The following is a 17,461-nucleotide window of genomic DNA, read 5'->3' on the forward strand; positions in this document are numbered from 1 at the left end:
CAAGAAAAGAATTGCCATATTTATTAGAGATGCTTACCTAGACCTGTTGTATGCTCTAGGATTTGACCGAGCGTATCCATCAACCCCTCTAACATAGGAATCTCTTCCATAGCCTCCATAGCCACCACTGCCATAACTGTTGGTGAAGTGTCGTCCTCCGCCTCCTCCATATCCATATGCATAGCTGGAAAACAAATGCTGATGTTAAATACATTATCAATGGTAAACAATCCTAAGATTGGTTTGACACAGCCTCCACTCAAATCTTCTATCAGGTAATCTTTTCACATCTACGTGTTTCTACTTAAGTTAATAACATGAAAATTATTACTTTATGGCTCTATTGGACATGTTTTATCAGTCTCAAGGCAACTGACTATGCTTGACTGCAGAACTACACTGGACAGTGTGAATTATTAAGATGAGTTACAGATTTTCTGGTTGGCATTATCGGGGCTTAAAATAGCTGTTTCAGATTATTAGCACTCTTTCTTAATGGTTTCCTCAGGCTGATTTATTTTTAAAGGACAACAGTTACCTTGCATTGAAGTTAGCACAGTCAAGCCCTGAATGAGCTGAAGAGATTTCTTCAACAATGGAATTCGCTAGGATAAAGATAATGGCCTAAAGATAAAAGGATCGGCGGTGAGGTATGGATCATAGGTGGCTGAGAATGTCGAAGTTTGGAAGTCCTTGAGTAGGTACACCCATGTCTCGTATAGTACAAGGGATGCGTTCCTTGGGGTCTTTGCGCTATACGAATTTGCATTATAGGAGAGTGTTTTAACATTGGGAAGATAGGGATGCGTTCCTGAAAAAAGGTGGGCCGAAAAAAGGTTTTTTGTCCCGATCAAATTTGCCCTGCGCGGAAAAGTTGCGAAATCATATAAGGATCTCGCTCACAAAATGTTTTTCAAATCGGATGATATTAACCACTGCCGCCCAAGCTCTAAAAATTGAGAAAAAAAAAAAAAAAAATCAGGCTGGAGGTGTTTACGAACAGGAAAGAGAAATTGAGATGATGGTAGTGTCTAAGGGCAAATAAAAGGCTGGAAAAGATTCTGATATGGAGTGAGGCTTTCTATGGAACAGGAAAGTGGATACCGAGTATTGAGGATGCGAAGAAGCTGGAGGAGTTTGAGATACCGGTAGGTAATTTTCTGCAGAAAATTATAGTACAGGCATCCCCCGAGTTACGTATGCCTCGACTTACGTAAATCCGTACTTACGTAAGTGATAACCGTATTTCAAGTGATTATGTTAATTTTCGAATATGAGCGCGAAGAAGTAGATATTTGCTCATATAAACAATGGCTGAAAAAATATCGAATATTTATCGAGTTTTTTACGTGATAAACAAAACAAAGTGACCCATTTTAATCATTCCTCGAAGGAATTTTCATTAATTTCTGTAGAAAAATCGTTTATAAACCCCACGTCACCAATCAACGTGAAAATTTGCAGTTCTAGCTATGGAAGTGTGTACAATACAGCTTGTTACACAACATACACATACAACATACGAAATCTCTGAAGCACTAACGCAGAATGTTCGACTTAGGTAAATTTCGACTTACGCAGGGTCTGCCGGAACGCATCCCTTACGCAACTCGGGGGATGCCTGTAGTTTATACTTTTTTGACATTGATATAAAGAATTTTTACAAAAAAGCCTGATGCCCCATTACATGTTTTCAAGAATGTTTAAAACCAATAAAATTTTACCTAGTTAACAGATGATTAGAAAACATTAATTTTTTAGATGATATAAGAAATCAGAAAGATTTTCCATTGAATAACTAGTAAAAACCCAGTAGCCTGAAAATGATAAACCAAGTCTCAATCAATTACAATCTATAACTATACTTAACTATTCCAGTGTTTAGAGTCATTAAAAAACCAAAGGAAACATGAAAGAATAGAAATAAATATCTAAGGCAAATTCCAGTTGAGCAAAAGACAACTACCAGGTTATAAATCACCAAATGAATGAAATTTGATTTACTCATACTGTGGCATGTAGGCTTGTGACGAATATGCCTCACGGTCTCCAGGACCTCCTCCACTCATGATGGCTTCTTTCCGCCCGGGCCTATTTCCTGGATGTTCAGCTAGTTGTGGACGCTTGGGATCTCTAAGGTAATTATTGAAATATTCCACCTGAAAGTAAGTATTGCATTAGCAACATAATGGATAATTAAAAAAAACTGAAATGTAACAAATGGACGGAAGAAACTTTCAGCAAATTTCTTCCGCTTAAGCCAGTCAGCCCAATTCAATTGAAACAAGACTTATAAAAGCATTTAATTCGTAAGGTCTATAATAGGGTGGTTTCCTATTATTTTTTTATTGCTTTAATCGAAAGATTACTACTCCTGGAGTACGTATTTCACGCTTTTAGATTTTTAAATGACAACATCTATTTTTCGCGATTAAATGAAAAGCGAAAATTTTCAAGCGCGCGAAAACGCGACGCTTAAGTATGAATGCCGGGAAATATCTCCGTACGTCGTATTTCTGGTTCCCCCTCCCGCCCGGTGAGGTGACCTTGAGGCGAGGCTTAGCACTGATACGTCGCAGGATGCTAGCGGATAGCTGAGTACCTCGCTGGATGGTAGGGCTTGGCTTAAAAAAGGTTTATTAATACCTTATCAAACGAAGAAAACTTTCCGAACTTAGCCAGTTTTAATAGGTGATTATTAAGACATATTTCCCTGAGCTCTGTGCCTCATGCATGCATTGGTAACCTCAGACGATGTATAATTTCTATCCTCTCGTGTAGAAACTAGGTCCCTGTGACGTCATGCGGAGTAGAATCGCATGGGCGCCAATCTGGCCTTTTTCAAATGAGGATAAAATTTGACCCTTGCCATTTGTCTAAACCGGTATTTCAAAAACCAAATAATTTGTGTATTATGAATACACCAATAGTGGGTAACGAATCGCAATCAATGCCTTTCGTTTTCTTTGATGAAGGAAACTACCCTATTAAAAATTTTCCAAAGAAAGGTCATATTTTTCACTAAGGGAAGGGAAGAGTTGAGTTTTTTGGCCAAAAAATATTGAAATTATTTAAAAAACCATGACATACATTCCAGTACAACTAAAAGCAGTACTCAGCATAAGACAAAGAGAGTATCTCCAAGTAGAACAATAGGAAGTGAGAAAACAAAAGAATCCCATGATTTAATTTCATAAGTTAAGAGGCATAATCTAGGACCACTCAAATCCCACAATATCCACAGCATAATTAATACAAATATCTACCACCATCGAAATCTTGAGACTAATGATGGGTTCCTAGATAGCATTTGTGGCAACATAATTTTTGTTGAGATGCAGAAATATAATTTGCATTGTAAGAATATTATTCAACAAACTCTTCACCTAAATGGTGACTGACAGCTCATAACTACAATTAATGTAAGGATAAACCATCGAATTCACCAACTGATTTTGAGCTTAACTACTGCTGCCATAATAAAATGACCCCAGAGTAACGGAATTCTCACCACAGTGAAGCAATTTCACACCAATGACAGAGGGTCAGCAGCTGAGTATCGCCAACATCGTGGAGAGGTAAAAAAACTGCTAATATTTCCATAAGACAATGCGCAATTGACCTGAATGAAATTCAGGAAAATATTGACTCAAGAAAGCCGGTATTGTCGTTTTGAATAGTGTGGCATCGTCCTCATGGTGGAAAAGTGCTTGTAAAAGAGAAGTTTTGGCTGGCAAATATTTTACCATTCTCATAATTTCTGAATAAAATAGTGTCACTACTTGTCTTTAGGTAGATAAGAACTTCTATGGAACAGAAAGTTCAATTGACTCTTGATCAGTTGATCCCTGTGGACCACAATGACAAGAAGAGTCAGCAAAATACTTAAATATGTCGTTCACCGCCGGAGCATGAAATTTGAAATTATTTGCACTGCTCAGGCTATTATTATACCGCTTTCCTTCGAGTTTATTTTCCACTTTTCAGGGTCTCTAGTAAGTTTCTTTTACCTCTTTTTTAACTTCATCCACTTTCTCGCCATGCTTGTTGAAAATGTGCTTCCTCACAAATTCTGGCCCTTTGAATTTTTTTCCAGAAAGTGGACACAGCCACTTTTCTTTCGTCAGCTCTTGAGTATTTGCTATAATAAATTTCTCCACCTCCCTATTAAAGCAGTTAAGGAAGACAAAGAATGAAGTAAAATGGATTTAAGCAGGCAGTAACGCCAACACATGACACAGAAAATAAAATAAAACAATGTCATAAATGTGACTGTTCCTTTACTAATAGCTGAGCAATTGCTTAGACAGAGAAACCAAGAGAATTCACAATAAATAAAAATATTCTGAAACTTAAAACCATTGTGGATTACGTGAAAGCCATGGGGCAAGATGAATAAGACATGACAGAGGATATATTCAAGATAATGCCTGTTATGACATGGGTTTTTTCAGCAGACCTAAAGATGTAAGAATACATATTTGCTGTTATAGAGTGCATCATGCACCATGCTCGGTAAAAATAATCTCACGATTTTTCCAGAGAAACAAGTTGAAAATTTCAATGCTCAGATTTTTGAAAGTTTTGCAGGCAAACAACTAGCCCACAAAATAAAACAATTTTGCACTAGCATACAGAATAGGGAGAGGAAGAGACATAAAAAATACAATGAGAAGTCCCATCATTCACCATGAGCATGCTGAAATGATATTATGATATGGCAAGAGCCAAGGAAAGAGAAAAAAATTAATTCAACAAAAATAGTGGCACTTCAAGGATACGTATCAGGATTTTTTGCCCCCAATTTGGAAAATTCATCTTCTGTAAGCTTTATAGTGGGCTGGAGGAAGGATGCAATTTTCTGCTCAAATGTCCGGCAGTAATCACTAATTTCTTGCTGAGTAACCTGAAAATACATTTATTTAAGACTTTTTTTTTCAATTTTGAACTGAAACCATGATTTCTAAATGATATTTTATGCAAAATTTCAACGAATAGCACAATATTTTTTAATCTAAAACAATAAGCTTAAATTTAATTAAGAATGAATTATTATTCACCCACATCTTCAAAATGCAGCAAACTAAAATTCATAAAATAAACTATTAAATGCTTTGATATAAATATAAGAGGTGCAGTGAATTTTTGCTATGATATGTGACATGTATAAGATGCAAGATTTCAGAGAATAAAAACAACAACAAGAAAAATAACTGAGCACATAAATCCACCAATTGCTCATCAAAATATTAGCACCTTCAGAAATAAAGAGATGATAAGATGTAATTGGCCACATGCGTTATGCGTAAAGGACTGTGGATATTTAATTATTAAAATTTAGTAGTGGTCCCAATAATTTAATTCTTTAACTTTAAAATACATTCTTATTGGATAGCGGGCTCTGATTTAAGGCACATGAAAGTGTCAAATGCTGAAAAAGTAGATCAAATTTGTAATCTACAAGATTCTCTGTCATTAAGTGAAAGCTATGTGTACTTTTAACAGGAAATTTTTAAGTTTTGATCATTACTGCAGGGAGTGCAAACTTCAATTCAATACATAATGTACCACAAATGTGCCAGGCTGGTTCATGAGAATCTTTTATGTTGGTAAGTGAAACTTGGAACATGTCAACAACTCAATTTGATGATGAAGATATACATTGCGAAATTAATCCTACGTGAAAATACATCAGATGAATGCAATGGCAGAAAATACCTCTTTGTGACGCATGTTGTGATCACCATTAACAGGAGGTAAGAAAGGTTGGTAAATCATTTTTTGGAACGATCAGATAAAAATAAGGTTATAAGAAAAAATCACCACATAATTAGGACACAATAATTACATCACTTTCTAAACTAAAAGATATAAATCTCTTCATATGTTTTTCTATCGCATGGGTGAAAAGAATACTTCTACAGCAAAATGCTCTATCCAATACTCTTTCTCTTATAATATGCTACAAGATGTCACTACAGTCCAGCCACCGAGAGTTGTCCGATGACAGGCAGAAGGGTCTAGTTTGGGGTGGGGGCAAGGTTTCCTGGTAAGAAGAGGAAACGCCCACGTCACATGCAAACAAAAGGCTTCCATGAAGAAAGGAGCTGGAAGGGACGACGAGCATGAAGGACCCAAAGGAAGATTCCCTTGTTTTGGTGGTTCACGCTTGTTTCGGTGCTTCATATGCACGTGATAACATTGTATGACTACGCGAGGGAGTGAGTTGCATTAGTGGGATAGCGATTAGCTGCATACCGTGCCGGCACAGGGTTCTCCGCCCCTCCCTTTGCTCTGTTATCGGACAAATCTCGCCGGCCGGACTGTAAGTGTGTATTCACAGAGGCAGATGCAGAGCAATAACTACCAATAAGCTTTACTGTAAGGGTATTTTAACTTTTCTATGAATAAAATATAATGTTAAAAAAAACATATAAGCTGAACATGGGTCTTACCTTAGAAGAGGGAGGACTGCCACGAGCATGCATAATTCCACATCTATTGGGCATTTCATCTTCATTTGGATACTCACAATGATTGTAGTAATCCACCGAATGGACTATTCTCAAATAAAGCAGAAGGCGATCTAATACCTGTAAATAAAGTCAGCGATGAGAATGAGGATATTTATCAAGTATTCCCTCAATAACAACTAAAATGAACTGAGTACAAGGACTAAATGCTAAGGTATGATTGCATAAAAATTTGCTTAACTGTCATGAAACCAATACATATGAATGTCGTTTAAAATAATGAAAATAGAATGTTACTAAAACTGTGATTGATGGAAGTGCTTGAGGTGTAAGAGAAAAAACTGAGCAGTGAACATTTGAAATCCATTAATTATCATGCAACAGGGAAGTAACCAAACATTTAAGAGGAATATGCATAAAAGTGCCAAAATGAGAGATGTACCAATAATTAGAAACTCTCTGTCGGATAAAACTGTAATTTATCAGAATAAGAGATATACCTTGATGAGAATTTCATCACGCTCTACTGTTGGATGAGATATTGCCACGTCATCAGCTGGGAGCTGCCCTTCTTCTTGGTCCCCGGTAGCAGCAGAAGATCCACCACTGGCACTGGTAACAGCATTATTATTACTTAAACCTAGCAATTCTTCCTCCTCAGCAGACGCTTCTTCAATAAGATAATCAGTGATATTCTTAAGAACAGGGTTATGAGATACCAACCCAAAACTCTGAAAATAAACATTAGATAATAGATAAGAACAGGAATAAAATAATTATGGTCACTACAGAGCTTATTGTTTATAGGCATTGCCTCATTGATATATTTATATAATACACAAAAAAAATAACATGCAGTTGTTAATGTCTCTGATATTGTTTCACCTGTGATTAGACATCTAACTGACGTGTCTTATGTTTGCACATTAAAAGTGGAACAAATTTCTGGACAAAAAAAACTATTACTATTAGGTATTATTCACAGCTTTTAAGCTAAAAATACACTTAAAAAGGCATGATATATTTCTTCATGACTTACAGGGATCTCTGAATCATTCTTTTGCTGCTTTCCAGAATTCTTTTTGGTCTTTACTCTCTTCTCCTCTTTATCAGTGCTAGGGTCACTAACACTGTTGTCATCCTCCTCATCTTGCCATAGGCCACATTTAGCATCCAAATTATGGACAATTCGAGCTGAAAGCTTGATGTCATGGCGCACTACTTGGCGATGAGACGTTACTCCATTTACTGTCCGAATACGACGACTCAAGTCACGGTTCACAATAGCACCCAATTCACAGTCTCTCAGCTGAAATGAGGATGAACATTTAAGAAAAAATTAAATAAAATATGTTTTTTATAGGAGATTACTCATAGATTAACACATTTTTATGACTCCTCACAATCCAATTGAAAATGAGTATTCTTTAGACAACAAATGCATAAATCAAAAACTTCGGAAAATTCAGGGTAAAATTAGAACAATTGAAACAAATATCAAAGCAATCACAATTGAACCAGGGAAATAAAAGATGAAATCAAATTCTGAATTTTTAATGAAAAACAAAAATTCACAACATCGACTGAAATCGATTAGACTACAACAATACGTTCTTAATATTGCAGTTAGACAGTGCCAATAAAAATTATGTCTGATCCAACAACAGCTAGTTTTGAGATGTTAAAATTCCAAGGATAGCATAATCGTAGAATTTTCAGTAAAATTGTGAGTAGCTTAACTTTAATAGAATTCTTTATTTTATGTGCACAGATTTTAATCTGTACACTCCAAACATTAGAAAGAATTGATGCAAGATGATAAAGTTATTAAATCTAACAATTTCAATTTTAATAGCTATATAGATACTATCTGGTAACATAAGTAATCTTGAAAAATTCAACTCCACAGTGACGTTAATTGGATAAAAATGGAATATTTCACTATTAGAATGCACCCTTAAAAGATCACAACCTATAATTACTCATAGTAAATTACTACAAGGCCTTAATCTACTATTGTAAGAAATAATGTAAATAGAAAAAATATTTGAGTATGGAATAAACCAATAACAATAAAGCAAGGAAATAATTTGGCGATATCATTTTACATAATAAAGGTTCATTCTACAGAGGAAATCCCACTTAAAATTAAATTCTGAAAATTCACTTATGATTCATCAATGTGAGAGAAAAGAAGTACAGTGGAACCTCGATCTGTCGTTTTTCAGGGGGATGGATGAAAAGAACGATGAATGCGGGAAAACGATAAATACGGGAATGGTTGTCCGGGTTGCCTATGTCCCAGGATCCGCTGGATTTTTGCGAATTATGACATTCATTAATGGATTCAAACGAGATTTCAGCTGATTACAGGAATATTATTACTTTATCGAAACACTTAGGTCATATTGTTGATTCGACTTATCTCTCTTTCTAATATCCTACGGGAACAAGCCGCCTTGCTAAAAAATTTTTGAACTCCACTCGGAATTTTCACTGCTATTTCACTGTAAACATTCTTATCCATCAAATGCCATTTCAAGTACACGTATTTACGCGAGAAATGTGCGTGTTATGCCTCAAACAACTGATTTCGCCGTCGCAGTGATTGGCTATGAGATGGATCAAGAAGACCAAAAATACAGTAGAACCTCGGTTATACGACCCTCAGTTATGTGATGACCTCACTTATACGCCGATTTTTTTTGGTCCGGTGGATAACCCCATATGAACCCATGTATTTCCAACCTCAGTTATGAGACTCTTCACTTATACGACGACCTCGGTTACGAAACGTATTTTTCCAGTCCAATGAGATAAAATACCTCACTTATACGACTTGGCAGAGAACTGCTCTACGAGAAGATTGCGGTACGCGCGCCGATTTTAGTCACAGGAGCGGGGGTAGTATGCGCTCATTACATAGATATGTCAATGAAGAATAATAAGTTTTAATAATGAGCGATGCTGTTTATTAGATATTATTTCTAACTGCATTAGATGATCGTTAATCCGGAATATCTATCTCTAACGGAAGATTGTCTAGAATTTTCCAAGGTTATGCTTCCCGTCGCCCGGCGAAATAACACAAATGAGCCGTTAAAAATCCTCGCATACCAAAATTTTGGCTTCCAAGGTCATCCGAAAAAGATTATCGTATTGGTAGTATGGACGTAAGTCGTTGGTGATTCAACACGATGGCAAAAACAGCATGCGTGGTCTCATTCCGCGGGCTAATCCCTCATCCGCGGGGCGAATTGAGCCGGGGGAAAGTTGCTTACGCGGCGCGCAGATCAAAACTGATGCAACATGTATCTCAGTGGATTTAAAAGAAACAAAGGTGGACCTTGAGTAGCTATTAGCTCGAGTCTGCCCGGTGGCAAGCGTTTGTTTTTTAACTGAACGAGAGTTAGTACGAATGCCCTCGGAGAATAACTCGCGTCGTTAGTAGAAACGTAATCATTAAAGTCAAATTTAAAACGCGAGAGATAAGGCAGTTCCTTTCGACTCAGGAATGACTCATAACCATTATATCGAAGTACAAAAACAGTATTGGTGTTGTTTTCAGATATGGGGAAGCAAAATATTAGGTGAAGATGAGTCACACGGCTTGTGAGTTGAAGTTCCCGGCGCTGAATTCGCGGAAGAATGCCGGCAGAGAAGCTATACCCGGTAGATTCAATCTATTATTGCTAAAATGTCATGGGAAAATTCTTTTTTGGTGCGTAAACATTATTGAGAGGGGAGATTTTTCCGGGCTCTAAATCTATTTTTGTCCATTCGTCACTGACAGCAGTTGCGCGATTATTTCAAATGCTCACTTAGAAGTTTTCTGAGCACCGGAAAAGTGAATTTACTCACGGAATATCCCGGGTACCAGTGGCGTAACTGGTAATATGCTTTGGGGGTGAAGGTAGTACCTGGGGGGCGGCCTTACTCCCCCCCCCCCCCCCCATCCGAGGCAATGGGGATTCCCGTAAAATTTAAAAAAATGGCATGCCTGTAAATATGTTCTACATTATTTTGGCACATAAAATTTAACTTAAAGTAGATGCAGTTGCTGTTTATCAAAGCTAGACTTGTGTTTTAAATTTTTTAAAATATCTCTGAGGCTTTGGAGAGGGATCTATCCCCTCATCCCCCAACCATAATTATGCCACTGCCAGGTGCTCCATATTATCTATGGCATGGTATTTAGAGGGAGAAAACCGACAGCTGGGGTCATTTGCGCCATGAGGTAAGAGAGGGATTATAGAAACCCTGTGTTGGAATTAGCCAGGTTGTAACAATAGGCTTAACCAGGGCTTAATGTCCAATCTGCCGGACAGTGTGTTGCACTGGAAGTTCCGTCCACACTACTCTCAAGCAGGGATAGAGCCATCTCTGAAAACTTTCTGCCTCTGCCATTAACCCGGCTCCATAGGGTGTGAAGCCTTCGTGATGCATTAGTGAAATTTTGCTCCCTAATGACGGGGTTAATTTGGATGACTTTCCTCAGGTATTTCATTTCTTCAATCTCCACTCTGGGGTTTGCCTATAGGTGGTAAAATGAATTTCCTGAAAACTGCTTTTGATGAGTCAACTTTTTTAAAAAATTGGCTTCTCTGTGAACATTTAGTGTCATCATTCCGAAATCTCTCCAGTATGATAGCCTTGCAGCTTAGTACCAGAAATGCTAGACGTTCAACCATGGGTAATGTTGTTCAGGAATGTAAAATTATGTTTCTCTTAAAGTAACACATCATCTGGGGTGTTACTTTTGAGAAAATAAGACCATTAGGCTTCAATTTCTTGCCTCCAAGTGAGTAATTGCATCCTGGAAATAAACCAGCCGCTATAGGAAAGGATTTCATGCTAAATACCGAAAAACCTCACATATGAAACTTCCTCACTTATGAAACTTTTTATGGTTTTCCGCTGAAAGTTTCATAAGCGAGGTTCTACTGTAGTTTATTATTGGAAATGTTCCTTTCTAGCAATGAAATTTTTAATATGATTGAGGCAATGTGGCGTTAATCGTCAGCGGCACGCCCACCTGATCCTCGGCTTCATCCCACTTCTTGTTTTCACCTGGGATTTTTTCGCTCTACCCCCACCCCTGCCGTCATGTGCTACCGGACAAACCGAGGCGTTCTGCAATATTCACGCATTTTCAGCCCGGATTCTTTTCTTCATCATCAATTATTTTGAGTCCATCTTTTAAAGTTCTCACTTGTATCTTCGGAAGGGCCATGGTCCGAAGACGAATAAGAATAAAACTAATAAAAATGAAACCGGACTCCATTGAACCCACACGGAAAACACTCACTGGTTTTAAGTCAACCCACCCCGGAAAGTACGGAATCACTCGTACGAGGTGAAGTTCGGCACTAATGCTATCGCGTACGGCGTAGGCAGAGCTTACTGCAGAGGGTGAATCATGACCATATGACTGCGCAATTAAATTTTTTATCCTATAGAGAAGGCAACTTACCCACTCATTTCTAACAATAAGTAGCGTAGCTCTAGATGAGCAGATGTATTCAGATTGCTAGTCGAGAGAAACAAAATATCCTGAGAAGACATCGCTTCGTTAGCAACTCAGACAAGTGAAACTTGTAGCATAACTCGTAAATTGTAACCAGACTCGTAATTGTTTTCGAAAAAAATCGCATCAACTTCCGTGAAGCTCACTATCAGCTGCGAGGATATCGGTATTCGCCAGAAATCACCATCGTATTATTCCAACTATTTCCTTGCTTAAAATGCTTAAATAACGTTAGAAATACGTCGTGTTTGGTATCAATCTTTACTGAATTACGTGCACATCACTAATATCTCAATATAATAAAAGTATAAAACCATTTGCCGAAATTCATTTTTAGATACCTTTTGGGCTAATAGGTGATTCATGCAGCAGTTGACCTCCACCTTTGAAGCGAGTTGGCTAAAAAAAAGTTAGCGGTCGAGAGAGGGGGAGGCGTGAAAAAGGTTTCTTTTGTTCTCGAGTAACTTGATATTTTCTTTCGAAGCTAAGGTTGTCGTAATACGATCCCTGCTCGAGCTGGGACCTTTTTTTTATTTCGGAGAAGAAGAAAGCTTCAACCAGGGGGGGGATACCGGATCTTGGGAAATGCGCTTATGTAACTATCCCACGGCACTCTGCTTCTCCCTATTGCATTTCAATCTCCTGGGGAAGATTCAAACTGTGTCTGTTGTGATTAGCCATAAATAACACGTTGTAAACACTTCGTCTCATTTTTATCAAACGATGAATGCGGGAAAATTATTCGACGGGACCGCGATCTTCAAATGATAAATGCGGGAAAACGATACTTCGGGGAACGATAGATGCGGGAAAAAATTACATTGTCTTTATGGAACTTAATTTGGGACCAGGAGCGGCGAACGATGAATGCGGGAAAACGATGAATGCGGGAACGATAAATCGGGGTTCCACTGTACACAGCATTTGTTATTTCAACACTTTCCACAAGACTAGGTCACAATTTTAACATTTTTTATAATTCATCCATGCATGCATGAATACCATCATAATCGGATATTAAACTCAATTTTCTCTGGAATCAAGAAAAGAAAAAAAACTAACAAGGAAATAATTGCATCACATACATGTGAATTTAGGTGATTATGACAACCATAATTTTTAACTTGCCATATTGATTTACTTAGCACATCTAAATTGTCTCATGTAAATTAAGTATTCATTATGTAAACACTACTTTGAATGCTGTCATTTAGTAAGCCCTAAGCATAGCTTGGTCTCAAAAGATGCAATGACATTTACATGTGTTTACCAGTGACCATATATCACATAATGGATTTGTTTTAGTAGAGCAAAAAACTTGACTAGAAAAACTTGTACCTTGCACTCCACTATGATTAATTACATTGTTTACAGGCTTTCGTAGAGTTTTGAATCTATGCACAACTAAATAAAATATGCTGAGAGAAGATTAATTAATTTATTCTACCACTTATTTTTATTTAAACCGTCACTTTCGTGGCAATATTTATGACCCAAAGATGTCATTGATTGAGAAGGGGAGCTTTGAAATCATTCTCTACCATATCAGCTTCTCAGCCAAGCTAAATAATGCAAGTGTTCATATTGATGGGTTAAATTCAGAATTTCCCATTAAAAAAAAAAAGGAACCAAAAATTTATCTAGCATTTACTTACCCTAATGTTATTGAGATTCCAACATATGTCTTTGATGTTCACAGATCTCTCAAAAGTCACCCAACCACGACGAAACCATCTTCTTTCTGGCTGAGGGTCAGCAATTGCTACACGAAGAAAACCAGGATACCGCTTGCACATCTAGAAACATAATACAGGATAAAATTAGTAGCTGATGAAGGGTTAACAGAAGTGACAGGAATATAATTAAAATTTACCACTTAACCCTTATAATGACAAATCTGAAAACCTGTCTTAAAAGTACATTGCCTGTAGTGACGATAAAGATTTAGGGTAGAGATGGGTCGATTCTGGTACCCGGTTCTCAGTACTGCTGGTTCTTGGCTGTGGAGCCAGTATCGAGAACCGGTTGCACAAAGTAGGTACTTTCGAACCAGCTCGGAACGGTGGCGAGGATTTGAATTTGGTGCCCTATGCTGAATTGGCCTGCAGCATATTTAAGGCCAAAAAGTGAAAAAGACATTAAAAAACACATATATTACTTTCTGATTGCATGGGTTCCAAGTTTATTTTTCATTTGAGAGTTGCTGGCTAACTCGCATATTTAAGGGTTCGTCAGTTATTCGCTCTTGCCAAAATTGTAACATTTCAATTGCCACGGCAACTTTCAAACAAGCTGACTTTTTATCGGTCTCTATGGACGTCTTCAAACATGCTGCTGACGGAAAATTAATGGATGATTTCGTCAGAAGTTGAGGGAGTTGCTCTATTGATCCTGATGATATACAGAATGTAAACTGTGCTCCCAAGCATATTCTATGCGACCCTTCAAAATCAACATCGACCACTACTGTTTTCAGTGAACGCCTGTTCATGGCAATATTTCTTCCAAAAAAAGAATAGATTATACCCAGATAGGGTAAAAATGTTGAATCAAAACCTGGAGAAAGAACCAGTGGCTGCCAGACATAATGTGACATATTGGTCGATCATGCATCTTTAACGTGTTATATAAACTTTTTTGCTTGATAAATAAAATTATGGAGACGATCTTAAGTTTTTTTCACAGAGCTTTCTTGGTAATTTACATCTTTAGTGAAATTATTTTCATTCACTTCTTGCAGTTGTTCATTAAAATTTGCAAATAATTCAGATAATAAGAGTTCATCCTTGGAACTGAAAACTGATGAAGGGTACCGAGAACCGAAAAAATTTAAGAACCGACTCATCCTTAGTTTAGGGCCATTCAAATCAACCAGGCCCTGACACCCACCGACCATAATTTTCATGTTTCTAGCTATGGTAATTTATTCTGATATGAAGAGAGATTATGTAAAATTTTAGCAGCCAAATGTCAATAGTTTATTAAATATGGAGAATAGAAATTTAGTAAAGACCTCTACAGTACAATGCATAGTAATTTTGTTTCATCCATAACTCCATTCCTATTGGATGAGAAGTCATGATTTTTTCAAATCTGCCACTAAGAACTCCAAAATAATGCCATAACTACCACTATCACAATAATACCTCCATTAAATAGTTGAGCTGCAAAAAAATGAAGTTTACGAAAAAATCCCACCTGAACAATTATTTGTTTGTTTGCATTCACTGAAATAAGCCATACGAATACACACTCATGGCTCGGTTTAAAAAAAACATTAATGAATGAGAATAGGTTCTGTAAAAAACATTGGTCTGACATGGCTTTTCATAAAAATAATACTTAAGACTAATCGCCGCAAAATATGGCAGTTTGTTCGAAGCACAAAAAGTAAATGAAATATAATGTAGAGATCAGAAGCTTTTAATTATGTGAGCAAACAATATTGGAGCATGCATTATGACACTGAAGATGATGATGATGGCTCTTGGATGCAATCAGGAGTACTTGAGCAGGAGGTCTTAATTTTTAAAATAACTCTATGGGCCATGGTGTACTATTACATATTGCATTTCTAGTAAACTTAGGTAACAAAAGGTACATTTCAGAACAAGATGTAAAAGCATAACAGGAATGAAAATTTACAAGTGCTAAATGGAATTCTCATCACATCACTTGAAGGAAGGAAATTTCTCATTCTCAAATGAATGACCACAGCAAGTTTCATGAAAGTGCAAGTCGTTGGTTTTCATTTGGTTATAATATTGATTGACTTCACGTGGAATGACTATTTATTAAACTGTTTATAAGTTAAAATGTTCACAGCCAATGAAATGGACAAGAAACTAGAATAAGATGATGGGCTATCAACACTTTGGACTACGCTTAAACATGTTCCATAAGCTCATTTCATTCAAAGGTATGTGAATTAATCAACGCATTATTCATCTTCGAGCAGTTTACTTTGCCATTTTTCACTGCCACTTAAACTATGGCATTGAGGTTTGGGGCCATTCTTCCTCCGCTAAAGAATTATTTATTTTACAGAAAAGAGCAATTAGAATCATTATGAATTCAAAAGCTATGGAACATTGTAAACCTCCATTCAAGGAGCTAGGCATAATGACATTGTATGGTCAATACATATTTAAATGTCTTATAAATGTAAAAATGAACTTGGACAGCCATAAAACTGGTAGTGACGTTCACCATCATAACAATAGGCTAAAAAATAATTCATTCAGCCTCAATGTAGGCTGTCAACAACAAGCAAGTCTTTTGACCATGTAAAGCTGTGCCTTTTCAACCACCTACCCCGAGAGGCCAAAGACTGTTCATTACCCAAGTTTAAGCGTTGTCTCCACCTATGGATATGTAGCCAAGCTTTCTACTCTATGAATGAATTTCTTGAATGCAGTACTCAGAATTGTATTATTTAGCTCTAGTATTTCATTGACTTTGACGAAAACTATTGCATTGTATTGTGTTTAACGTCGAATAAATCATTATTATTATTATTACAATTCCATGCATGCAACTTAAAATGCACCATCATGTGGTTTCCATTAACACTTAAATTAATTCCATAGGAATGGTTTCACAAGTGTGAAGGGAAGGGGAAGACAGACACACAAATGCAATGATGTGATTGCATTACATATTAAGAAATTTGTTGAGGTAGGACTCAACCTACCGCTTCAACTTCTTGCTTTGTTATGGTTGGGGCAAGATTGCGAAGGAAAATGGACGACGTCTTGTGGAGTGGCCGAGGGGTTTGTCTGTCAGCGTCATCACCCTCCTTGGCCTCCTCCTTCTTGGGCTGCTCCTCCTCCTCTGGGACGTGCACCTCTTTCTTGGCAGCCTCCTCTTCCTCATCATCATCCTCCTCCCCATCCTCCCGCCCCTCACTCTTCTCTCCATTCTCCTCCTTCTGCTTCGCTTCCTCATACTCGTCCTCATCTTCCTTCTCCTCCTCTTCCTCATCGTCTTCCTTTCCTTCCAATCCAGGGGGAGGAGGCTCATCCTCCATGCCTATGGAATGCGGACAAGGAAGGTTGGTCAATCAAGACGATAAATAACCATTTCCAAGGGAAAGTTTCCTCCATATCCTCAAACAGGTGCAGTTAATAAACCACTCTACTCTACACCTCTTACTGTCAACCAAAAAGTGATGTGAAAAAGTCTACTGTGATTGAGAGTATAACAATCTTGAAAAAAATATACTAGAACTAGAAAAAGACTAGAATGAAAAGCTTGAACGATTATTTCCAGGTGATTCATGTGGTAAGTAATAATTTATCTTTGAAGGCTAATGATGAAAAGTCAGCAAGGTGATAGTGGTTAATTCCACTCATGCATCCTACCAGAAAAATTCCAGGCAGGATTCACTATTGTAACCATGATAAATATTGCTTAGTTGCCATGAGTATCCTTATCAATGAAAATAATTACATTTTAGCGC

General features: G+C 37.3%; 1 protein-coding gene across 5 annotated transcripts in view; it reads right to left on the reverse strand.

The window, feature by feature from the left end:
* Window positions 1–17,461, reverse strand: part of LOC124154599 (serrate RNA effector molecule homolog) — a 44,956-nt gene that overhangs the window by 2,400 nt on the left and 25,095 nt on the right. For 3 of the 5 annotated variants that reach the window (XM_046528438.1, XM_046528435.1, XM_046528436.1), the window contains exons 11-19: window positions 16,694–17,031; window positions 13,656–13,796; window positions 7,513–7,782; window positions 6,974–7,204; window positions 6,456–6,593; window positions 4,782–4,906; window positions 4,011–4,164; window positions 2,005–2,159; window positions 38–184 (exon numbers count right to left, since the gene is read on the reverse strand). In XM_046528438.1, the coding sequence (XP_046384394.1) occupies window positions 38–184; window positions 2,005–2,159; window positions 4,011–4,164; window positions 4,782–4,906; window positions 6,456–6,593; window positions 6,974–7,204; window positions 7,513–7,782; window positions 13,656–13,796; window positions 16,694–17,031 (1,699 nt within the window). The remainder of the gene's footprint in view (window positions 1–37; window positions 185–2,004; window positions 2,160–4,010; window positions 4,165–4,781; window positions 4,907–6,455; window positions 6,594–6,973; window positions 7,205–7,512; window positions 7,783–13,655; window positions 13,797–16,693; window positions 17,032–17,461) is intronic. The other 2 variants (XM_046528439.1, XM_046528437.1) reach the window with 1 other exon arrangement.

This window comes from Ischnura elegans, chromosome 2 (genome assembly GCF_921293095.1).
Source record: "Ischnura elegans chromosome 2, ioIscEleg1.1, whole genome shotgun sequence".
In the NCBI taxonomy this organism is placed as follows: Eukaryota; Metazoa; Arthropoda; class Insecta; order Odonata; family Coenagrionidae; genus Ischnura; species Ischnura elegans.